This window comes from Lissotriton vulgaris, chromosome 4_1 (assembly GCF_964263255.1).
Source record: "Lissotriton vulgaris chromosome 4_1, aLisVul1.2, whole genome shotgun sequence".
Taxonomy (NCBI): Eukaryota; Metazoa; Chordata; class Amphibia; order Caudata; family Salamandridae; genus Lissotriton; species Lissotriton vulgaris.
In genome coordinates, this window is record NC_141691.1 from 1,591,207,937 (window position 1) to 1,591,234,111 (window position 26,175).

Below are 26,175 nucleotides of genomic sequence, written 5' to 3' on the forward strand. Positions count from 1 at the left end.
GCAGTAGATGGTTGATAGTTAATGCTCAATTATACCTTAAGCCTGTTAACATCATCAGCTATTATGGGCCTAACCAGGATGACCCTTCTTATTTAAATATCCTGCAAAATCAGCTGATTTCTTGCTCTGACCCGATAATATGGGTCGGGGATTTTAATCTGGTCTTAGATCCAAAATTAGACAAATCTGCAACCTCTAGGGCCGTAGTACATAGCAATATGAGGGATACACTGCGTAGATGTATGTCGAATCTTGGTTTAATAGATCTATGGAGACAAATCTGGGAATACTATGGGAGTCTCATACCACAACTATAAATATAGGCATAAATCACGTATTGATTACGCCCTATTTAGTCTTTCAATTAAGGATCAGGTTAAAAGCATAACATATCTGCCTCTACATCTGTCAGATCATTCTGCTATTTTCTTCACTATAAAATCAGAGCAGAAGCCTACTCACTTATCTTGGTCCTTTGACCGAACAATTCTATTGGAGGCCGAGGAGAAAGAATATTTGAAGCAGGAAACGCTTTTTTTTCTAGAGCAAAACTTAGGCTCTGCCTCCCTGGTCATGGTATGGGAGGCTTACATCAGGGGTTGTATCACAGGTAGGGCCTCATTCAGGAGAAAGAAATATGAAGAGGCAATTCGACATATAGAGCAAGAATTGACCCATCTAGAATCATTAGACCAGTCCCCCTCTGATAACCAAGAGGAGAAAATAGAATTAAAGGCCAAGTTAGATACACTGTTGCAGGAAAGGTTAAATAAAAGATGGCAGGCAAGAAAACTTGCCCACTTCGAATACGGTGAATCTGCTGGAAAATTGCTGGCCTGGAAAATAAAAGCTGATCAGTCCAGAAACTTCATTAAGGAAGTGATGGTCGCTGGGGAAGCCAACAGTAGGTCAACAGATACAGCCATTGGGGAAGCCTTTAATGAGTTCTTCCAGAATATCTACACAGAGGAACTTAATGTTAATTCAAATGAAAGGAATGAATGGTTGAATAAAATAACTCTCCCAAAATTGGAAAGCCATCAAACTGAAAATATAGATAAAGATATAACAGAGCTGGAAGTTTCCAACACTATTCAACAACTAGCACAGGGTAAAGCTGCGGGACCAGACGGTCTCCCAGGAGAATTATACAGGGTACTTAATTCTATTCTTACCCCAGTTCTTACAAACCTTTTTAATAACATAATGATTAGAGGGGAGACACCACCAAGCTCTTGGGGAGAACCCAATATAGCTTTAATATTAAAAACAGGTAAGAACCCAGCCGAGTGCAGATCATATCGCCCAATCTCGCTTCTCAACAATGATTATAAAATTTTTACCTCCATTTTGGCTGCGAGATTGGGAAGCGAGATTGGGTCAATTATCCACCCGGATCAAAAGGGGTTTATTAAGGGCCGGCAATTGGCAGACTTAACCTACGACTTGGTGGGAGCCGCGGATATTGCTTCAACTTTTGGCTTACCCCTGGCCATCATGACCCTTGACGCTACAAAAGCGTTTAATAGGGTTAACTGGGTATATTTAAATTCAATCATGGAAAAATACCATCTGGGTCCTAATTTTTGCAGGGCCATAGGCTTATTGTATAATAATCCTAGAGCATCCCTATTAATAAATGGTACGCGAACTACTCCTTTTTCGATACTAAACAGCTAGCAAAATGTCAGCAAAATATAAATTCATTTGTCTGGGGGTATAAATCCAGCAGATTAGCCTGGAAAAAATTGAGAAGAAGGAGAAAAAGGGGGGCTCGCATTGCAAGATTTGGAATACTATGCTTGGGCATTCCACCTGACCCATGCTAGGATGTTACTTAAGATCCCTTGGGAAAATGCAAATGGGCTTATGTATAAGGCAATGCTAATGGGTTCGGATCTCCCAGTGAATGGATTTCTCTTTAAGTTCGGCCACCAGAAGTTTTTTAAAAAGATTAGATTAAAGTCACTATTGGGTATTTTAAAAGAATGGTCTCAAATAAAGTCAAAGATCGGGGCAGGATACCTATCTAAATATGCCCCAATTTGGGATTTACCGGGACTAGCATCACAAGAAGCCAACACAGTAAAAAGAATCTTGCTAGATGCAGGTATCACACAGTGGGGCGATCTCCTGGTGGAAGGATCAATCATAAATTGGGAGATTTTCAACTTCAAGATAACACCATCAAGCTCTTGGTTAGTGTACTTGCAATTAAGTAGCTGGCTTCGGACTCAAACTAAGAAGAAAGCAATGATGGGAGTGGAGAGATGTTAGAAGATACCCTGGTGGAAAGACCTCCCGGGAAAAAGGAAGTAGCGCTCTTTTACTGGCACATCATAGAGGAGGGAGAGAGGGATCTCAACCTCCCGGAAAAACTCTGGGGGCCGGAGGGAGAACCACACATGGAGGCCTTATGGGAGGAATCTTTCACCCTGCTTTATAGAATTATTAAGCCAGCATGGTTGAGGCGCAACCACTTTTTTACACTTCACAGAGCGTATTATTCCCCTAAACGCCTGTCGAAATTTCAACCAGGGAAGTGCTGTTGCAAATGTTCTTTGCTAGCCGCCTCAGATCTTCACATGTTTTGGGAGTGCCCGAGCATTGCTACCTTCTGGAACGAAGTTAGAACAACACTTGAATCTATTCTTGGCTCATCTATCCCGTGCTCATGGCTTTTAATTATTTTTGGAATAAACGACAATATCAAGGGACTAGAGAGAGAATTTCTGTTTTACGCCATATTACTGGCAAGAAGAGAAATTTGCAAAAACTGGGTCAACACAAACTCCCCAACACATGCAGAGTGGCTGTCTTCATTATATGCAACGTCAAAGCAGGATCTATCCAGATCATGTAGTCCTCGATCTTTGAGATTTTGGGACCGCCTGATTAACTGGAGAAGGGACAGTTAGTTTACCCGGGGGTTTTTTTTTTCCCCCCGGGTCCGATGATTAGGCCTAAAATCTCTCTGTCCAAAGGGAGGCACCGTACAGCTATTGGACAACTGGCCGAACTGGTCTGAAGGGAGAATGTTCGTCCAAGCTCTGCTGGGGACGGGGGGCGGACTCTGAGTACTTGGAGCTTACTATTGGGCTTCTTGGTGCTATAGGGGGGTCTGGCCTCTTGTCTGTGCGGTTAGGAGCACAGTTGGATCGACTCAATGGCTAATGAGGACAAAAAAAACCAACAACAAAAAAAACACCATCTAGTGCTTGAATTACACAATCTGAAACTAGAAAACCCTGGATCAGTCCCAGCTTGACCAAATTGTGTGATCCTAGGCAAATGTGTTATTTCACCTGCTTTCTTCATCACCACATGAAAGAGCATTTTTAAGTAAGTGATTTCAGGACGCGTGCTCTAAAAAAAACCCATTGTATTGATTAATACACTAGGTAGTAACTGATGGCTCTTGCACTTCAGCTCACTGGTGGCATTGTCTGGGCGGGGACGGGCATGAATGTTTTTAACTTCATGTTAAATATCTATTGCTTATATTACATAGCCCTCGATACAGTGCGATTTAAACAGGTTACCTTAGGTTAAATACCCCCCCTCACATGTTAAAGAAATACATTTTGTAAACGAAGAAGCAACTTTATCTTAATTTTGCACGGCGATTGCTGCATGATTTACACGAACACATTGTCAAGGCTCGTCTCGTGCACGGGCTCTCAGAGCCGAGCCAAGGGCTCTCGCTGTTACTTGTTGGTTCACCCCCTTACCCCAGATCCCAGTTCACTCACCTGGTCTGGGAGTGAGTCTCCAGAGGCAGGCAGCTGCTAGAGGCGCACTCTAGGGAGCAGACACTCGGAGGCCACTTAAATGTTTGACTGATGACGTCACTGACGCAAAACCACTTGAAATGATTAAACAAAGTACTGTCAATATCACTTTCAGTTTCGTTTCCCCCAAGAGTGCGCAGCGCCTTTCTGTAAACTGAGTGACTTCCTGAATCCAGCCAGCATTTTCCTCCTATGGAGCGGCCTCTGGGTGAACCGGGCTCTCTGCAGCCAGGGCCTTTCTTGCCCCGGAGGGCAGGTCCCTGCACTGTGGGGGAATTCCCCCTTCCACCTCGAGGCAGCGAGCCAGGCAATGAACCCTGAGAACCGAGCCAAGGGTCTGCTTGGCACTCAGTGCCCAGGCACGACGAGCCATCAAAAGCACTGGCATGGACAAGAAAACAAGCGCGGCCCAGAAAGTTAAACAGTACTCGTGCGCGCAGAGTATTTGCCTTGCGAGAGTGAGCAGCGGCGGGGGCGATAATTGTTAACAGATGATGCCGCTGCTCGTTCCCGCAAGGCAAACGCTCTGCATGCACGAGTACTCATTGGAAAGAGTGCAAAACATGCACGAGTTTCCAAGAAAGTAGAGAGCGATGCCAGGAGGTCTCTCCTAATCAGCGCTTGTGCGCGGCGTAGGAGAGACCTCAAAAGGAATGGCTGAGCCAAAAAAGGCAGGTTAAACAGAAATTAAATATAAGTTGAATGATACGTATGAATCTATGATTTGATGAAAAATAGCTAAAGGACACTAGGATTATGTACTGGAAACTGTTGCAATATGTAGGTTGGAACCGCTCATCAGGAGGGAGTTTAAAAAAAATGCATTGAACATGGCTTCTCTATTTACCAATTGATAACATTTCCAAAAGGCTCGCAAAATAAATAGCAAATGCAATGAGGGGAAACAGAGGGCAGAACATGATTTGTCCTGATTTTGAATTGTAGGAAAGTGCTAGATAATACAGAATACAGAATAGGCCACATGATCACACTGATCCGCAAGTGATGCTAGGAGTAGCAAAACAATTTTGGCAGGACATGTTAGGACAGGGATGTGCCTTACATGGCTTTAGTGAACATGCACCTATGTCCAATGCTCAGCTTGTCACAAGTTAAAATTGTGGCTGCAGGTTTCTAGATTTGTCCCCGGTGAACGTGATAACCATGGTTATTTACAGTGGGTCACCAGTGTAATAGAACAAAACTAAAAGAGGGTCTCCGAGGTCTTACCCGGGTGATGTGACTTGCCTCCCGGTGGGCTGAGAGACAGAGAGTGGTGGAAGCATTGATGATATTGGAAAGAACAGGGCTTTTTGCATCTTTCAATTGCAGGTGAGAGATGCACAATGGCCTTACCTACAAGTCGGCCAGAGTCTGCATTTGCACCATCTATATGGAACATTTGAAGTAGAGAGCGTGCGTAGTTGCAAGCAGAGTTGGGTTAGTGCTGAGCCTGTGTGTATGTGGGATCAAGTGAGCATGAATCCAATTTGGATCATTGTGTATGTGAATGGTTGTCTTAATGGAGGAAAAGGTGGAACTGCTCAGACAGTTATGATCTGGGAGAATACCCTGGAACATTTGTACGCTTCACCTTTCAAGTGACCAAGATCCCAGTGATTAGGGAAGGGACACAATTCTTTGAGTGCATAGGAATATCTAGTCCATTATGCTTCCCTCAGAGGCACTGCTACAGATTATTTTGTGTACAGGCTGTGCAGCATACACCTCATCCTCTACGAACCATTATTTTAAATTGCCTGTTAGGGCACATAGCGGTACACCCCACCTCCATTGAATGCCAGCACCCCTAAAACCAGAACAGAGGGGCTGCTGGAATTCACATTTGTGTCTGCTACAGGGCCTAATCACTTATTAGGAACCCAGGAGACTGATTATCTTGAACAAGAATGGGGACCCAGTTATGCGTCTGAGAGATATCTGGCTCCTGGGCTGGGGATCCCTCACTGCTTGCATTTCTTCAGCTTGTGAACAAACCAGGAAATTCTAGCATTCTGCTTGAAGTCCTGTTTGGAATAACCTGAGGAAAGCAGCCGACTTGCTGACGGGAAAATGGTAGTGGAGTTACCCTCGCAGAATAGCGCTGCATAGAAGAGGATTTTACAGCCCAAGGGATAGAGAAGAGGAGCCATGCAGAAGCAACTACATGATCGAACATGCTGTCAGGCAGCTGCCCAGAGTTTTGGTAAGCCCCTTTCATCCTAGACTTCCGATGTGCCACCTGGGTGCCCACATCACTTGGATTTCAAAGTTCTGCTTAGATCCCCCTTTGGGTACTTCACAGGTATGGAGTATATCACAATGGAATACTTACTGTTTACAGTGCACACCAAAGTCTTCTATCTTATTTAATGGGATAGTCTGGTATTCCGATGGACCTTCATCTGGAGGCTTGTACCCCTAAAATTGCAAATAAAATACATTTTGGATCACAGAAAGGAATGATATGGCAAGGCAAAAGTTATTAAAATACAATAATTAGAAACAAAACCAAAATAGAAAAGAAGGAATTGCATAGCATTACTGGCTGCACCCTAATGTGCAAAAAATGGCATTGCTACAATCCACATAGAACATCAAAGTAAACAGCTATAAGTAGAAATTAAAGTCATAAATTATAAAGAGAGGAAGGAAAATGCTACTTACCAGTATGCATCTGTTCTTGGCATGTAGAGCTGCAGATCACTACACTATGCATTAGATAGCCACCTGGTGTTGGGCTCGGATGAATGCATGTTGTTGTCGTCTTGGAAAAAGTATTTTCTAGTCACGAGATGTGTGGCTCCTCCCTTGAACGATAGTGCGCATGGGCATCGGCTCCATCCTTAGATTGTTTTTCGCCACGATGGGAAATGATGGAGTTAGAAGTAAAGAAAAGATGTCTATGCGTGTGCATCTAAGTAAGATAGAAACTGGAACAGATACAAGTCCCGGGGAGGCAGGAGGGCGTGTACTGATCTGTGGCTCTACATGCCAAGAACAAATGCATACTGGTAAGTAGCATTTTCCGTTCGAGGCATATGAGCTGCAGATACTACACTATGCATTGATTGTGCAGCAGTGTCTCCCCTAGCGGTGGTCGCTTGCAGTTGTTTGAAAAAGAGTTTTAAGAACAGCTTGGCCTACTGCAGCTTGCTGCTTGGCTTGCACATCAACACAGTAGTGTTTAGTGAAGGTGTGTGTTGTAGACCATGTTGCTGCCGTGCATATGTCTTCTAAGGAGATGTTCCCTAAGAAAGACATAGAGGCGCCTAGCTTGCGTGTTTAGTGCGCTCTAGGAGGAACTATTAGTATACGTTTTGCTTTTTGATAGCAGACTTGTATGCATTTTACAACCCACCTTGCAATTCCATCCTTAGAGATGGGGTTGCCTTTATGAGGTGGAGAGAAAGCTACAAATAATTGTTTTGTTTTTCGAAAAGATTTAGTCCTATCTATATAGTAGAGAAGAGCTCTTAACATCTAGAGTGTGTAGAGCCCTTTCTGCCACAGAGTCAGGGTTTTTGAAAAACACGGGTAACTCTACACATTGGTTTCAATGAAAAGGAGTAATAACTTTTGGAAGGAATTTGGGGTTAGTTCTTAGAACCACTTTAATACGATGTAGTTGTAAAAAAGGTTCTTGTATTGTGAATGCTTGGATCTCACTTACTCTTCTAAGAGAGGTGATAGCAATAAGGAAAGCTGTTTTCCAGGTGAGGAATTGCAGTTCACATTTGTGTAGAGATTCAAAAGGGGGTCCCATGAGCCTTGTAAGAACCACTTTGAGGTTCCACACTGGAGAAGGTGGTAACCTGGGTGGAATGATTCTTTTTAATCCTTCCATAAATGCTTCAATTGCAGGTACTCTAAAAAGAGACAGATGTTGTCTGTTTTATAAATATGCTGCAATTGGTGTAGGCGTATGGATGAATATGCCAAGTCACACCTTTGTAAATGTAAAATGAAGCAAATGATATTTTGGATAGAAGCATCCAGGGGATCAATTTGATTATTATTGCAGTAAATGGCAAATCTCTTCCATTTAGCAGCATAGCAAGCTCTGGTAGTAGGTCTCCTGGCCTCTTTAATGATGTTCATACAGTCTGGTGGTAGGTTAAGATAACCCAACTCTAAGACTTCAGGAGCCAGATCGCCAAATTCAGTTGACTTGGGTCTGGATGTCTGATGTCTCCATGGTTCTGCGTTAGCAGGGATGGAGTCAGATGTAACTTTTGGTGTGGAACTAGAGAGAGTTCTAGCAGTTTGGTGAACCACGGTTGGCGTGCCTATGTGGGAGCTACTAGGATCAATTTTAGGGATTGTTGTCTGAGCTTGCGTACCACTAATGGTATTAGTGGTATGGGCGGAAAAGCGTACACAAATCTGCCAGACCAGTTCATCCATATCGCACTGCCCTTGACCAGCGGGTGTGGAAACCTGGCGGCGAAGGTTGGGCATTTTGCGTTTGTGTGTGGCGAACAGATCTATGTCTGGATAACCCCACTCGTGAAAGAATGGTTGAAGAACCTGTGGATGTAGTTCCCATTCATCAATTTGTTGCTTCTGCCGACTCAGCAGATTTGCTATCTGATTGCTAACTTCTAGAAGGTGTTCTGCCAACAGATATATGTTTTGTGGAATGGCCCATCTCCAAATGCTCTGTGCGAGTTGGGACAGGTGTAGAGAGTGTGTCCCCCCCTGTTTTTGTATGTAATACATGGCTGTCATGTTGTCCGTCCAGATCAAGACAGCTTTGTTCTGTACTTGTACTTGGAATGTTTTGAGTTCTAAGAAAATTGCTTGCGGCTCTAGATGGTTGATATGGAACAATTGTTGTTGACTGTTCCAGTGTCCTTGAGTTGTATGGTGTAGGAGATGAGCTTCCCATCCTGTGAGGGATGCGTCTGCTGTAAGCACTATCTGTGGAACAGGCTCGAGGAACGGCAGCCCCTTAGTCAAGTTTTTGGTGTTCCACCACTGCAGAGAGCAATGTGTGCGGCTGTCTACCGACACCAGGTCTGTTAGTTGCCCTTGTGCCTGGTTCCATTGCTGTGCTAGACATTCTTGTAACTGGCGCATCTGCAGTCTTGCATATGGTACTATGAAGATGCAAGATGCCATCATGCCTATTAGTCTCATGAACAATCTGGCTTGCAGAGACTGCTGTTGTTGAAAGATTGTGACTAAGGCTTGAATGCTCTGTATCCTTGCTGGACTGGGATACGCTAGAGCAGTAGATTTATTTATTGTAGCCCCTAGATACTGATGTATGTGAGAGGGTTGGAGGTGCGACTTGGTGTAGTTTATTGTGAACCCTAAGTCGTGCAACATTTGAATTGTCTGTTGCGTGTGTTAGACACAATGATTGAATGACTTGGCTTTGATGAGCCAGTCATCTAGATAAGGGAAGACATGTATGTGTTGTCTCCTGAGGTGTGCTGCTACTACTGCTAGGCACTTTGTGAATACTCGTTGTGCTGTTGTCACTTCCAATGGAAGGACCTTGAACTGATAATGTTGTCCTTCCAGGACAAACCTCAAATACTTCCTGTGAGCAGGATGTATAGGAATGTGGAAGTAGGCGTCCTTTAGGTCGAACGTCGTAACGAAATCGCCTTGTTGCAGCAGTGGGAGCACTTTTTTTAAAGTGATCATATGAAAATGATCTGACTGTACGTAATGATTGAGGGGACTGAGGTCGAGAATTGGTCTTAGTGTCCCGCCCTTTTTGGGAATTAGAAAATACACCTGTTCCCTGTTCTTGCAAAGGAACTAGTTGTATTGCGTCCTTTTGTAGAAGTGACAGAACTTCTTGTTTGAGCAGAGTAAGGTGTTCTGTGGACGCTGCCTGGGTGGTAGGTGTGGAGGGGCTGCTGTAAGTTCTAGGCAGTAGCCATACTGGATAATCTGTCTTACCCACTTGTCTGTGGTGATGGAGTTCCAGACAGGTAGGAATTGCGTTAATCTGCCCCCCACAGGAGTGGAATGCTGTTGGGGGAGCAGGGGGAAGTCACTGCTTTGTGGTGTAAGAGGATTGATTACTGTTTCCCCAACCTCTTCCCTTGTTGTTATTTCCTCTATATCCTCCTCTAAAAATATCCTTTGTTAGAGGATGTTTGTGTGCTGGATTTGAAGGATGTTGTGTTGTCTGCACCTGTTTGTTTGGAGCCCCCTCTATAGAAGGAGCGACGAAAGGCACTTCTAGTTTGTGTGGACTGCAAAGCTCCCATAGATTTGGCAGTGTCTGTATCCTTCTTCATTTTTTCCAGTGTTGTGTCTACCGCTGGTCCAAACAATTGATTTTGATTAAATGGTTGATTTAAAATGGTAGTTTGGACTTCCTGTTTAAATATTGAAATGCGTAGCCACGCTCTAGAAGCAGTATCTGCAACGTCTAGTGCGCACTTGATTGAGGTCATTTGCTTGTGCCTTATATTGTTCAGGTAGATGGTTCAGCAGTTTCTCTAACTGATCATAATAAGCTTTATCATATCGGGAAAGGAGGGCTTGTGTATTAGCTATCTGCCATATGTTGATAGCTTGTGCGGTTATTCTTTTGCCTGAGGCATCTATGACCTTGGATGCTTTGTCAGGTGGAGGAGCTTCACCTGAAGTTTGCGAGTTTGCTCTCTTCCTAGCATTGGATACAACTAGGGAATCTAATGGTAGTTGTCCTTTAATGTAGGCTGGATCTGCAGGTGCAGGCCTATTTTTTCTCAATCCTAGGGTTTAAAATCCTGGTACGTACAGGGTCTTTAAAATTTTCTGGAGCATGTTTGATGACTCCTTTAATCATAGGAAGAATTTGAACAGATCTCTGTGATTGTTCAAAAGTGTTTAATAGGAAATCTTCCTCTGCTTCGTCAGAATGCAGTGACCCCATGGTAAATGGCAGCTCTGTTTAATAGGTGCCCAAATCCGATGTCCTCTTCTGGGGAAGAAGGTTTTGATGGGTATGACTGCGGGTCAGGAATGTCTGGTATATCCTGTGGATTTGGGTACTCCCAGACTGTGTCATCTGTAGGGTATGGAAAAAGCTCATCTGTGTCCATCCCTCCCCCTAAACTATACTCATCATCATTCTGAGGTGAGTGTGGTGACAAAAGAGGAGAATGTGAAGGAGAAATCTGTGGTGAATTGTTAAGAGAAGCAGGAGATGAAGGAGAAGGAAGGATAGGTGAAAAAGGGTGCATAGGGGATGTGGCAAAGTCCTTCTTCTTGGCAGGAACCACAGGAGTGGGGGTTTCATCTGCCTTCCCTTTCTTATGTGGTGTGGTGTACACCTGCCCTGTTATTGGGTCGATGTAGATCTTCTTTTGCAGAGGATCTGGCTGGAAAAGTTCTTCTGCTTGAGAAACCTTTGTCGGCGCCGATTTTTTCCGCACCGGGCGAGGTTGCTGCTTGTCTTTAGCCTTAGGAGTTGTTACAGTGTCCTTTGGCGTAGTTTTCGGCACCAAGGGTGTTGTTTTCGGTGACGTAGGCTGTTTCGAGGCTTTGGACGTGTCTGAATCAGGCCTTGGCTGTTTCGGGATGGAAGACGATGTCTTCGGAGTGGAAGCTCGTCTCGTCGGCTTCGAGGCGTCGGACGCTGGCTTCGTACCCTTGTCTTTAGAAGTTGATGGTTTCGGAGCAGAAACTTCTTTCGGTTTCGGTGCTGAGGGAGCTGGTGGGATCGGCACGTGCAGCTTGCTTGGTACTGAGGTACCGGAAGGCTTAATTACTTTCTTCGGAGCCGGGCTCGATGGCGGGGCTGTCGAAGTGGTTTTTCGATTGCGACTGGGCCCCGGAGGCGGAGTGTTGACCTTTGCCTTCGATCTGGGTGCTGTGTGTGGTGCAGGGGCAGTGGTACTCACACGCTGACCCGATGGTATGGAGTCATCTGAGTAGTCTTCCTCTGATACGATCTTGAGATCATCAGAATCTTCTTCGGGAACGAGCGGAACCTCCTCGACGAAGATATCCACTGGTTCCGGAGCTGATCTCTTGCAGGTCGTGTCGACGGGCCCTCCGATTTCTGATGGTTTTCTTGGATCGAAAGGACTCGCAGGCTGTACAGCTGGACTCGTCGTGTTCTGGCGACAGGCACAGGTTGCAGAGCTCGTGATGGTCACTGCGTGGAAACTTTGCTCCACACCCGGGGCATTTCTTGAGGGCGACCTTTCCATGAGGTGTAGTTCTCCCGGCGTAGATAGGCCCAACGGCCCGCGTCTATGACCGTAATCGAGCTGATGGAATCAAAACAATGTTATTCGGTATCGAAGTTAGTTTGGAGAGTTTTGGGAAGTTTTTTGCGCTTTGAAGTTCTTGAAATGTCTATTTCTAGCCGGAGCGGAAAACTTTCATCCAAACCCAGTGGCAGAAAATCACAATGGAAGGATGGAGCCAATGCCCATGCGTACTATCGTTCAAGGGAGGAGTCACCTATCTCCTGACTACAAAAGACTTCTTCCAAGACGACAAGAACATGCAATCATCCGAGCCCAATGCCAGGTGGCGATCTAATGCATAGTGTAGTATCTGCAGCGCATATGCCTCGAACACATAATTTACCTAAAACAGAGCACTTGCATGATCATTACATTTTTGCACAAATTGAAAGCATTATCAGGAAAATCGGATGTTATGTTAGTTGTGTTTGTATAGCGCATGGCTGCCCTAGCAACAGGGCGTTCCAGCGCTTGCAGACAAGTCAACCAGCGGGGTGCTATGGAGTATACAGTGGAGTGAGCCAGATTGGCAAGCTGAGCTGGGTAGCTTGTGCTAAATGGAGGCGAACAACCAGGTTTTAATTTTTTTTCCCGAAGAGCCAGTGATCCTGTGTGGCACATGCCTCAGGGGGGATGGAGTTCCAAAGGGCCGGAGCCAGGAATTGGAAGGATTGTCCACCTGCTCTGCTCTTGCGTACCCCAGTGGTGCGAGCGAGGTGGAGGTCGGCATAGCCAAGGGCACGTGTGGGGATGTAGAAAGAGCAGAGACCCTGCAGTATTTGGGGGGCTTGGCCATATAGGATCTTGTGAGTTAGACAGAGTGTTTTAAACTGGATTCTCTGTTTCACCGGCTGCCAGTGAAGACGGCGTAGTAAGTGAGAAGTGTGGCAGTGTCTGGGGAGGGCAAGAAGTGTGCGAGCCGCAGCCTTTTGAGCCCTTTGGAGTCTATTCATGGTCGTTAGGTTGGTACCATGAAATAGACTATTGCAGTCGTCCAGGTGGGATAGGACCAAGGACTGGACTATTACATGTCTGGTAGACGGTTCAAAGAAGCCCAGAATGGGCTTAAGGGTGCGTAGGCGTCCAAAACAAGTACCAGCCACCTTTTTTGTATGCGACTCGTAGGAGAGAGAGTTGTCCATTAAAACTCCCAGATTCTTAACTTCCTTCTTTGGAATCGGGGGACAGCCCATCGTCGGGAGCCACCACTGGTCGCCCCATTTCTGTGAGTCCCGGCCAATTAGGAGCACCTCCGTTTTTGAAGAGTTAAGGTGTGAGGCAGTTCTCAGTCATCCAGCTTGAGATGGCTATGACATCTTCCCGAAATTTTGTTGTTGGTGAGAAGGTATATCAATGTCTAGGAGAAGAATCTGAGAACTCATCACAGCCTCTACAGTAATTCACCTCTGAGATTCCAATTAGTGTGTTACTATCACATTTATTCCCTGTACAAATTTAGGCAGGTAATACATGGTTGAAATTGAACATGGCAAAACCTCAATAAAATCATTTACCAAATGTGACATTAATAGCTTAAATTCTCATAGGGATTGTAAAGAGGCACTTGTTGAGTCAAATAAATTGCAAAGAGAGAGCTGGTGAACAGACTATTCCAAACAAAGTAATTTTCAAGTAGGCTGCCACAAGTTTACTCCCTTCACCTTTATTCTTCTGCACATTTATACGTGGAATGGCAGAAAAGTGGAAATGTGAATCAAGCCAATTATTGAATCCAACAGACTGGTCTGGAAAAAGGAGGCTTGGATTTTGGGAATAGGACGTGATCATTTAGGTACAATGCCAAATGCAAGACCAAGAGCCTGGTCTACAGAATTGCTGCAGCACAGCAGCTGCTGGGACGGGGCTAGTTTTACAGGTTACTAAACAGGACTAATTTGTTAATCATATCTGAGAACATCAATGCTGGTGAATTATGTGACAAGACCTTGGAAAGAGCATAAAAATGTTAGGTTGCACAGGAATAATTATAAACTGACAACCTGGGCATTTATAGGTCTCACTACAGACATGTTTGCCCATTTGGCAAAACGTCACGTTTCTACTACACACACCCAACCATCCAACACAACAAAATCCACATCATATAACAGACAACATTCAGAAAGGAAACTCAGGTTGTCTATTCACCAATGGCATGGTCAGGTAAGCTATCATCATTCACTGGCTTGATGGATTGTTGGTCAAATTGGTGCCCACAGCATATCGCAGAATCTTACATAAACAGGCATTGGCAAACCCAGCAGGTCTTCACGAATTGCATCCATGTGTCAAGATGCATGAGAAGGCATAGCTAGCAATCTTGTATTAGATGTTGTATTTAACAAAACCCATTCCAAGATGGCTAATAATGTGATGAGTCATGACAACAGGCCCATGAACAGCAAAAACAAATAAAAAGCTCACGAACTGACATATCCAAGCAGCCCATCAGGCACTGCCTGATTGCCCTACAGATTCGAGTATGACCCTGGGGGTAACACAAAAGGATGCCAGCGTCTCAGGAGAACGTTTGCAACTTTCTGGTGCTCAAAATAAACTTTTAAAAATAACGTTTTTTTTTTTTAATTGTCTGGATGACAGGGAGTGGGATGGATGCGTAACCGGGAGAATACAGAGCAGGGGGGAAAGCAGCGAGAGGGACAGGAAAAATTGTGAAAAGCAATAAAACATGCACACCCATGGAGTGCTAAAAAAAAATTAAAACTGATTACATTAAACACAGAGAGCGGGTTGGGTACACAGGAGAAGTGGGGGAGCTGGAAAAGTGCACAGGGGAAAAGGCAGGAAAAACAGAGGGAGAGAACAAGGTAACACATGCACTTCGAAGAACACATGCACTTCGAAGAGGACAGGGGAAGAAAGAGATAGTGAAAAATAGTGGGAAGTAAAGCACAAAGGAAGAAAGGGGATAGGAAAGAAAACTATAGTGAAAAATACCCAAGAAAAATGAAGGCTAGAGAGAAGATGGCGATGGAAGGGCGGGGTAAGAAAATTACAGGGAAGAAAGGCCAGCTTGATACTGAAACCAAAGAAAGCAATATTGGCTTTTTCAGCGGGTTTACCCTAAGACCTTTTGCTTTTTGGACTCCTGTTTGTGACCCTGCAATTGTTGGCTTTAGGACTCTCTGCACTTTATCACTGCTAATCAGTGCTTAAGTGTTTATGCTCTCTGTGTAAATTGTGGTTATGGACTGGTGTTTCTATGATTGACCTACGTAATTTACTACCAAGTCCCTAGTACAGTGCACTGTGTGTGCCAAAGGCCTGTAAATCAAATGCAAGCTGCTGGTGGGCTTGCTGCATTGATTGCGCCACCCACACAAGCTGCCTTTGAAAGAACTCTCAGACCTGCCACTGCATTGTCTGCGCACAGTTTTTACTGCCATGTCGACCTGGCAAGTGCACCCACTTGCCAGGCCCTAACTTTTCCTTTTATTACATGCGACTCACCCCTTAGGTAGGCCCAAGGTACCGCTGTGGGCAGGGTGCAGTGTATGTCTAAGGTAGGACATGCACTGGTGTGTGTGTGTGACATGTCATGATAGTGAACTACAGTGTATTTCGTTTTTTCACTGTTGAAAGGCTATCTGTCCCATGGGATAGAATGGGAGTTTATTTATAACATCTTATAAGTATAATGTCCCACTGGAACAAGATAGAAAGATAGAGTTTAGGATGCCTGAATTCAGAATATAAAAACACATATTTTAGTAAAGATGATTTTTATATTGTTTCTTTGGAAATTCCACTTTTAGAAAGTGGGTATTTACTTGCTTAGGCATCCTGTGTGCTTCTGATGGTTTGTGGATTGTCTGGCTTTGGAGCGACAGGGGGCTGGGGATGTGCATTCACTGTGGACGTGCATTCACGGTGGACAACCAATTGGGGGGGTTGAGGTGTGTCCTGATGTTCCGGGATGTCAGGGCTGGGCTGAATAGACCAGGGCTGCATTTAGAGTAGGGGAAGGTGATTCCTTTCACCTGATTGGGCCTGATCCGCCTTACACAATGCTGTCTCCACCTCCTGCCGGGAAGCTGGACCAGAGAGGACAGAACTGGTTTTGATTGGGCAAAGAGCCTCTCTACCACAAGAGAACAAAGAGAAATGGAATATTAATATTGGGGCCCAGACCCCAGAACTTTAGATTACTTCTGGACTCAAACGTAACCTCAGTAACCGACACATCACCTTCCCTACAGATGTTTTTGTTTATGATTCTGACGCATTCAAGGTACTTTGTGTTGAAAGTGTTGCATTTATAGTTTGCTATGGACAGAACAGTTTTTATCTTCTAAAAGTCATTTTGATTATTGTATGTTGAATTTTTGACGTTTTGATCTGGTTTGGTTTAGATAAAGATTACTTCTTTTTCTAAACTAGTGTGGTGTCCATTTGTAGTGTATCACTGTATTTTAGTATGTGTGCACAAATGCTTTACACACTGCCTCTGAGATAAGTCTGTCTGCTCGTGCCGAGCTACCAAGGGGGTGAGCAGGGGTTATTTTAGAAGTGTATCTCCCTTAACCTGACTATGAAGCAGAGTCCCTACTTTAACAAAGGTGCAAACTATTGCCAACTAGCGACCCTTATTTGTAACCGAAAAGCTGTGGGAAAACAGTGGTGAGCAAAGACCAGACCAAACAATACTGCAGTGAAAGATCCTCCAAGAAAGAGCTCGAAGGTGCAGGAGGGTGAGGGGAAAGAGAGCCGAGGAGGGAGGAAAAGACATGTCAGAAAAGAAAGGGAAGAGAATACTAAAGCCATAATAATATAAATGTGAACGACCAGCTCAGAGTGAAGATGAGAGGGCAACATGAGAGGAGGGCAAGTAAGGTGAGATACAAAGGATTGCCCTAAGTATGAAGGAAAGATGTGCTACAAAAGGTTAGCAGCACGAGGTGTGCAGATGTAGCCTAAGAGAGGACACAAATACAGTGTCATACTTAAATCTGAGAGAATGCAGAGGGAGAGTCCAAGGAGAGGAGTTTAGAGGGAACGCCATCAGAGTGAGTGGACAATGTTAAACTATACTAGCTGGGGTAAGCACAAACGACAGGGGTGATGCACCTGCATGGACTCAAGTAGCGAGTAGGAGTGATAAAGTGCAATCAGTTGGGATACAGTGCGAGTGGAAGAATTACATTGTGGGGGCAGGAAAGCAATGCTCAAGATGCAGTGTGAGTAGAGTAAGTGTGGTGAGTTTAATGCGTCAGGATGTAGAATGAGTGGACCTCACTGGTTCGAATGCAGTGAGAATGGAAGCGAATTAGCCGTAAGGTGATGGCATTAAAAGATACAATACTTTGTTTCCATTACCTGCAGGTGGAAAGCTTGTGTTATTAGTCTAAAGAGCTGAAAGGTTGTGTAGCAGCATGCTCCAGGATTCAATTTGAGGTTGAGGCAATAATTTCAATATACATGAGAGGTGTTAAAGCCATCATAAAAACTTCAAAAACCATGTAAGCAGAAAACCATCATGTCCAAAGCTTTTTATTTCAGCTTAAATTGTTTGGAGATAACCCACACTATCCTTACATTCAGACCAATTAGCACAGTAACTTGATGTAAAGAAATCCGTCATTATTCTGAAGAGAAGAAATTGATCAATCTGCATATCACAGCCCTATTAGAGAATATAATCTCCAGGATGGCAAAAAATGCTGTGTTTTTAGCTGTGCACTTTGGGTTCGCCTCTGCACAGCCATCAATGATTACTTGCTGCCTCATTTACAACATACATTCAGAACACCACCTACATGGTTTTAGTACACAGTAGTTAGCTGCCTTTACATTTTAGTAGGGTATTTTCTTCCTGTGTACTCACTTACACTTACCGTACAGGCCTCCATGGGGCCCTGAAAGCTGTTTAATGCTAACTGGCCGTTCAGAAGCCTCATCTAAACATGGATCTGCAGGAAATCCCTATTTTTTTCTAAGTTGCTCAACTCTTTTAGAATTAGAGTTCCCAAAGTCTCTCAAACATTTTCAAAGCAGCTAGGACTAATACCCAAGCTATTTATTATTCATGTAGCCCTTGCGATAAGATACTAAACACTGAATGACCTAACTGCTGGAGCGGGAATCAATTTTTCAATTTAAAGTTCTCGGTTTACCATCACATGGGCGAATTCCCGCTCTTATTGTGGCAATGGATCTCTGCCATTGTTTTAGAGAAGACCAGGAGCTGAACATCACATAAATTATAATCACAATGTCTAATCTAATTTCCCATCAGTAATGGGAAATTAGTATGAGTTAAAGGGTTTTCACCCCTTCGCTGCTGGCCCGTTTCCGCCGCTGTGCGGTAAACAAAGGAACAGGGACGGGGACGGGCCATGACGAACCATAGCCGTCATCAGCACACGAGCACCGTAGTGCATGACGGCTGGGGTTCGTCATCAGCATACAAGGGGTTAATATTTAAATATTTTAGTAAGTCTTCTTTATTAGGTTACAAGTTAAATTCATGAAGTTTAATCATTAGAATCCTTTTAGAAATCAATAATCCATCAGTAAGTTGTAATAACGTGCATTAATTGTGCTCCAAAAAAGGAAAGAATCCCTATTCTAGGAATTGGGAGAGAAAGGATGGTAGTCAGCACCCATAAAGGGTTATAGTAAGAGTGAGAGTGCAAGCATAACGCTTTGGCATATACAGCAATTCAAGGAAACCAAAATGGATCAAAGCAGAACTTCCCAAAGTTGTTCAAGAAACTCAATGGAGTCTTAAAACTGCGTGGAAGTGGGTCTGGGTAAGAAAAGGTCTGGAAATTGGTAACCTACTCTAGGAACACGCATTATAGACAACACATTCTAAATCTTTTGCAACATGTTGCCTCTTCCATCTCCAGTCAGGCAATCCGCTTTCAATGCTCTCATGGGAAGAGGATCGCTCTTCTTCTCACCAGAATACAATGGTCCACAGACTGCAATGCTAAATTTGTAACTAGGTGGTATTATTCCTAAATTCATGTATGTATGTATGTATGTATGTATGTATGTATGTATGTATGTATGTATGTATGTTCTTATATAGCGCTCGACTACCCTTGGGCATCTCGGCGCTTGCATTGGGAACCCGTCCTGGCTTTTCCCTGTGAGATAACCCGTACTGGTTATCCCCAAGGTGAGAGCCAGGCATCCCGCCGCGGGGGGCCGTTGTGGAGATTAAGCAAGCTTGTTGCCCAGAGCTGCATAGTGTGAACTCCTGCTTAGAGTGGGCACCGAAGCGAGAATTATCGAGTCCGTGGACAATTGGGTTCCAGACCCTGCCGCGTCGGGAATCGAACCCTGGTCCCGGGTCTGACCTCTGCTTCAGGGTATGCCTCCTCTAACCAGTGAGCCACACTTCCGCAATTTCCTCATTCAAGTTCGCTTTCCCACGTTTAAACTACATGCTAACCTTATAATATAGTCAAGAAGTTTCATTGTTAACAATGGTCTAATTAGAAATCGAAACATCTGAAATTAATGAAAAGAAAGCATTTAGCGCAACCACCATTATTTGGAAAAACAATTAGGCTAAAAAGGTCAAGTACACAGATTAAATGCTGCATCTCTATGTATGTGAATTATTTCAATGCCTGGCCAAATGTCAAAAACATGCGAGTTAACAGTGATCTTTTTGTAAGTAGAAACATTTTGCAAAGTTTAGATGAAAACATTCCTGCACCTATTATTTATAATGAAAAACACGTTCATGTAGTTGTCAAGAAAATCATTTTATGCAGGTTTAAACATTTCTAGCTAAGTCAGCTTTTCAAGCAATATTGTTTTAGCCATTTAAGGCCTAGTACGAATAGATATGGTTGCCTACTACAATTTCTGCATATTAAACACATTTTATTTTAATTAAAGAGTGCACGTTATTTCTGCACATTATTATAAACTATATTATTTTCTTAGTATTAAAATGCACCCTAAATTTCTCCCTCTGATGGCTATCTAACCATCACAATTTCTTCACAAATTAATCTTTAGAGTTCACTCTCATCCTCAGTTGAGTGTTTTTTTTCTTTTCAAACCTCGAGGTTCCTTTATAACGTTTTGTATTTTCAATTTCAGTAATCATTTAATTTTAATTCCAATTCCGTCTCTATCATTCTTCTGGTTTAGCTGCTCTTTCTTTTGTTAATGTAATACCTACAGCCTTTGAAAAAAAGCAATCGAGCCTAAGAATCAAAGCCCTACTGTACTGGCAAAAAGACAGCATTCAAAATTTCTCACCCAGCAGTAGCAAACCGGTTACCAATTGTAGAAATTCCCTTGCCAAACTTTCCTAAACTCCGTGGAGTTTCTAATGGTTTTAATTCAGGATTCAGATCAGAATATTCTTAGCAAATTCTTGCATTGTCTTACTTTCATTTAGTAAATAGGAACAGCAATGCTGAGCTTTCAGCATCCTGCAGAATTCGCCTCGCTCTGTGAGTAAAATGTCTAATGCCAAGTGATTTTGCAAAACCATTGATTTAATATCCACTAATTCTGTATTTACAACTAATAAAGCTCCAGAAGTACTAATTGTCAATTTGTACACAACTGTTGAAAGCCTTTCTGTTAGAAGGCGACCTCCGGGGAGGGCAGGGAGTGTACCTGACCACCCTGGGACCCACCTCCCTAGGTACGAAGACTAGCGAGGCGGGAGACTTCTCAGGGGGAGAGTCTCGAATCTAGGATCTTACACACCACACATGCACCACACGACAAAGACACCACACCGTAGCTTCTTGAGAACGTTTCTTTATATCGGGATTTAAGGGCTCTTTATGATCAGATGAAGCAAGTAATACAAGCAGAGCAAGAGCTCAAAGAGTCTCGGTCAGGGTAGGGGTAGCGGGACAGTCTTATAGGCTCAGTGTCAATATTGTTGCGTAACCGACGCACAGCTCTCAATCCTCGAGCCGGGGGATATGGGCGATCTGTCAAGGTCCAGCCGGACCAGGAGAGTCAGGGAGCCGCGAGTCACTCAGCAGGGCTCAGGTGTTCAAAAGTTGCAGGGGAGCCGCGAGTCACTCAGCAGGGCTCAGGTGTTCCAAAGTTGCAGGGGAGCCGCGAGTCACTCAGCAGGGCTCAAGCACGATGTCGGAGATCTTACGATCTTCAGGGGAGCCGCGAGTCACTCAGCAGGGCTCAGGTGATCTAAGAGTCACTCAGCAGGGCTCAGGTGGTTTCCAGCAGAAGTCCTTCTCTGCCAATCAAGCCACGACCATGTCAGCAGGGCTCTCCTTGTGTCCAGAATCGAATCTGTCGATAGACCCGGAGCATCCCCAGTTATAGGGCTGTTCCCCTTTGATCTCCGGAGTTCTGGTCTGCAGGGGTCTTAGCACCTGGGAGCCGCTTGTTGGGGTTTCCTGCCACGCGGCTCTTTGATCCATTCATGTCAGGTTCAGGAGGAGTCCCAGACACACAGCAGGCGTGGAGCCAGCCCTCCGGGTGGCCGGAGGGGCGATCAAACCCCACTTCTTGAGGAGAGATCGGAGGTGTGAACGATACTGCTTCTTCCTCTCTCACTCATGGGGGGTGTCGGTTCTCCAGCCAGGGTGGCGCCTCTTGGCCTAGGCCGCGCTGGCTCGGCGGCCATCTTAGGTGCCGGGAAGTGGACACACAGGGCCTACGGGCCGGGAAGATGGAGGCCTGGACGGGGAAGTCCGGGAATGGTCATGGGTAACATGGAGGAAAGGGTCAGTTAGGCTGGGGAACTCAGGGGTTCGTTGTGGGGTAAGCTCGGAAGGGTGTTGCTACAGGTCAGGAAGGACCACGCAACGAGGCTGAGTCTAACACTTTCTAACCTTCTTGTCATTCAAAAAAGCCCCTACTGGAGATATGGTTGCTCCAATAAGGTCTCCCACTATAATGCGTTTCATCACCTATGCTACTTGTATGTCTGTGTGATGTCATTTTTAGTGCATCCATACTATATACATGATACCTTTTAGGAAACAGTAAAGCTAAATCACAAATACTCTCCCAATCAACTGGTAATTGAAAATAGGCACCTGGTCCACAAATGAAATAAACTCCAGGAATGACAGCTTCTTCTGGTAAAAAATGCCACGTACCTCCCATAATTTCAAATGTGTGTTCACAACTACTAATTCCTACATGTCTTTTTCTAGTCTAGATTCTTCTTCTCTAAAGACATATTTTACCTTTTTGTCTCCAGTCAATTTTAATTTGGAACTGATCATTTTCTTTTTACATTCCGCTTCTTTCTTCCAAACTTTTTCAAAAAGTCTTCTTCTCTATTTTTACTGTATAAAATGTTTGTACTTCTTCACTCGGTCATAACAATTACCTCCTCTAAGGGTCTCATTAAGCAGGTTCAAATATTTTTGAAAGCCTTAACACTATCTATAGGTATAGATGGTCTTAAACAATACCAAGCTGTAGCCATTTCTTTTGCCAGTGGGTGTAAATTCATGCTATTGTGTAATGGTACTCATGAAAGAACCAAGTCATAATCTGAGTAAAAATATTCAAAGTGTTATCGCCTGTACACTAAGCTAAGCAAAATGCTACATGCAACTGTGATTAACAAAAGGTATGTGGTAGCACGTAATGTCTTCTGCAACTAATGAAGATAAGTTAGCACAGACACAAAAATCCTTTGTCTAGTACCTGTGTGCATACATTGTTGAACTAACCTAGAATAAACATTAGTAATATAATCTTATATGTAGCTCACGAATGATGCCTTTAATTTGGTCTCCTCTGTTGTGTGTTTTTAGATGTCTTAGGGGCAAGTGTTGACCTAATCTCATCGTTATCTGGTGTGAAATAAAGCCCCTCTAATATTGTTATAATCACTAATACTGTTACTAAATATGTAACACCCAACATAATCTTGCATCTATCCCTAGTTAGGAAGCACGTTTGCCTGTAGTGAGATCGTTAAGGAAAATAAAGCAGCAACAATAAAATCAATATTTCAGGGTTTTTTCTCAAATAGTTTCTATTTTAAAGTTAGGAACATTTTCTTATTTAAGGCTATCTTTGTATAGCCAACCTTAACACTACTCCGTCTTCTTCTAAATGTGTTAGGTGTAATGTAATGTGTTATAATTTCCAAATAAATTCAATAAAACAATTTAAACCATAAATGTGTTATCCCTGCTCTTTTCCCGCAGCCTAGGGATATCTTCTTAAAGACAACATTTTATTATTTCAGTCTTTTGCACTTTTTATTAAGGTCTCTCAAACCTTTATTTCTTTCGGAAAAAAAGTTTCAAACAGCTTTGTCCCAATTTTGCATCTATTGTAATATCATGGGAGCTCATATAGTTTGGATCTCAGGTCAATCAAATCTTTCACTGATGCATTTAACACTTGATTTGTGTAATATGGCCAATCAGGTTCAGTATATCTTCGACAAGGCATTCGTGTTCTTTTTGATCTGATTCTTTTCTGTTAACTTCTACGGTGTCCCTTACACCACTTGACTCGGTTTCTTCACCAACGGTCGATGGTATGCGATCAACTGACACATTTATTAGTCTCCTTTGACCATAATTTTGGGGGCATTCAGCACTGCGGGTGACTCTTCTTGATCCAGAACTTGTTTCTTCACCTGGATCATCTGTTTGTTCTGGTGCTGCCTCAACTGTTTTCTCAGGTTGAAATGTTGTCTCTTCTTCTCCTTCAGAAACTTCAATGGCACTTGGTGAAACCACAGGAGCCTGGATTGGTGTGACTGCAGTTCTTCACCCCTTTCTCCTTTTTGCAGTCTCTTTCTGTATTGCTCCTTGCAACTGACCAGTTTGTGGCGATTCGGACACCAGTGCTCTTGGTTCTGACTCAAAGAACACTATTTCGCCAAACAAATTTTTATTAATTTCCAAATCATAACGATACCATCATTATCAGAATATGTAGGCGAGCAGGTGCTCATGCAATGATAATTTGACATGGCCGCGCCCAGGAACAAGTGACATAGCCATAGCCGACGTATACAGTGTTCCACTCTTAAAGAACACTATTTCTTCATATGGATTTCTCAGCTCTAGGAAAGCTTAAAAGCACTCATTGTCCCATGGGAGCGGATCAGTCACGTCTTTGTGTCAGCCTCAGTAAAAGCTTAGCCACTAGGGAAAGGTTCGGTATTCAGTGTTTACAGGGGTCAATTATGCTCCCTTGAACATGGCCAGCTAGTGGCGGCCCAGGATGGAGAGTGTCCGTTTGTCGAATTTCACCGATATCCCGTTGGGGCCGTGGTCCTCCCGGGAAGCATCACCACCACTGCCCTTGAGATCTCCTGTAGGGAGAGTTCCTGATCAAAATATTCCCAGTCAGCCATACCAAGCTGCAGCAGCAGATATTCCTCCCAAAAAAAGCAGGGTTTGATAGTATGACGCATAAGCGACAGCTATGTGCCTGCGAGGTCCCCGATTTTGCCCACCTCCGCCAGTCTGCAGAGCCACGCCAGGACGCGGCCCCTTTTGTCCTCCTCTTCGTAAAGGTTTTGCAGTGAGGCAAAATATTGCTCCTTAGCTTCCTCATGCGCCGGGTCATTCTTGGCATTTATATAAGGTCTCCAGGCGAAGTTGCTTCCCAATCTGAGGAGCAGTTGCTCTGCCTCCAATATGTTCGCTTTACGCGGTTTCAATTGGGTCACTCTCTGGGCTTTCTTTCAGTCTATTAAGTTTTGAGCCCTATCACATAGGACCATCTCATAAGCTCCCCCAGTGTCATCGGGGAGGGCATGGAGTCTGTATTTTAATCACAGTATTGGATTGAAACAGATCGCGCACCACTTCAGTATCTTGGAGCTCCCAGCCACTAAGGCATCCCCCCCCCCCACCCCCCTTAGTGTCAGTCTGTGCCCTCAAAAGTACCAACAGAGGCAGTAGTCCAAGATGCCCATCGGCGCTGACAGGTGACCAGGGAACTCCCCCATCGAAACAAAGATAGTCTAGTAGGGAGAAGGTCTGAGGAGTCCCAGAAAAGAAGGAATACTGTCTGTCTTTCGGGTGTGTGGCTCTCCAAACTTCTAAAAGACCTAGCAGGAGGGTATCTGCTGGTAGCCCAGCTGTGCCAACGTGATCTATCCAGGATATTGTTCAATATCTCGTTGAAGTCTCCCTCCACCATGTGTATATCAGCATCCATCTCTAACAGGAGTTATCCATCTGCATCTAGAACGGTTTGCTGAGGGTGCCTAGATGCTCAAGGCGAAAATGTGGGCGCATCCTCTGGAGCCCTAGACCCAAACCAATCGCCAGGTCTTTTCTGTGTGAAAGTGTTTTTTTTTTCCTTGCCAGGATCACCAGTCCTCCGGTGTATCCGGAGTGGGCCAGTACTTTGTATTGCTACCTGTTGGTTATGTTCCCTGTTAGGTGTGTATCTTGCAGGAGTATCAGGTCTGGGGATTGACTTAAGATTTCGGGCCACCACCCCATCTGAGCTCATCAAAAAGGCCAATGATGTTTCATGACAGGACCTTCAACCAGTGTGTCTTGCCTCCTGGGTGTTATGTTTCTCCATCATGCCCTCCATGCTCCAATGCATGTGTCCCTGCGTAGGAATGTGGGTCTCGATAAAGTCCCTCTGCAAGGTATCCGGTTGCCCTCCCTGTCACAGGGAGAATGTGTGGCAAATAAGAGCCTAGTGGACATCAAATAAAAATTACCCAACTGCGGGCGGCAACCAACCATCCTGTAACTAATCCCCCTCACCCCACACTTTTGAAGGGGATGTAAAGGCACTATTCCAGGCCAAATCAGTCTACCCATTTATTAAATTAGTACGGTGATTTTGCAAACGCTCAACATGCACAACACACGAAGCAGATGCCAGACAGAGCGGACCAACCTAATTCCACATATTTAGAGAGAGCCACCAAGCACAGACGACGAGATGCAACCTGTGAGGCAAGTGATGAAAGCATTATAGAGAAAAGGACAATTTATGTTGAGCCAATACCCCTTCCATATAAGAGATGGTTGTTAACTATAGGATTTGTAAGTACAAGGAACAATATTTTTTCAATCCCAGATATTTACTGGGTGAAGAGAATACGTTTCCCATTAATACTAATGTGACTGTCAATCTCAGAAGTAGCAAACTCTTTAACAATATCTAATTTGTCGCTCTGTTTGGGGTACCAGAGGCCATATTATGCAAGGTGATCTGTTCAATAATAATATATGCAACTGACA

At 44.1% G+C, this 26,175-nt stretch overlaps 1 protein-coding gene across 1 annotated transcript in view; it reads right to left on the reverse strand.

The window, feature by feature from the left end:
- Positions 1 to 26,175, reverse strand: part of COPS5 (COP9 signalosome subunit 5) — a 193,408-nt gene that overhangs the window by 43,195 nt on the left and 124,038 nt on the right. Inside the window, exon 5 of the mRNA XM_086965846.1 lies at positions 6,127 to 6,212. Within this exon, the coding sequence (XP_086821972.1) occupies positions 6,127 to 6,212 (86 nt within the window). The remainder of the gene's footprint in view (positions 1 to 6,126; positions 6,213 to 26,175) is intronic.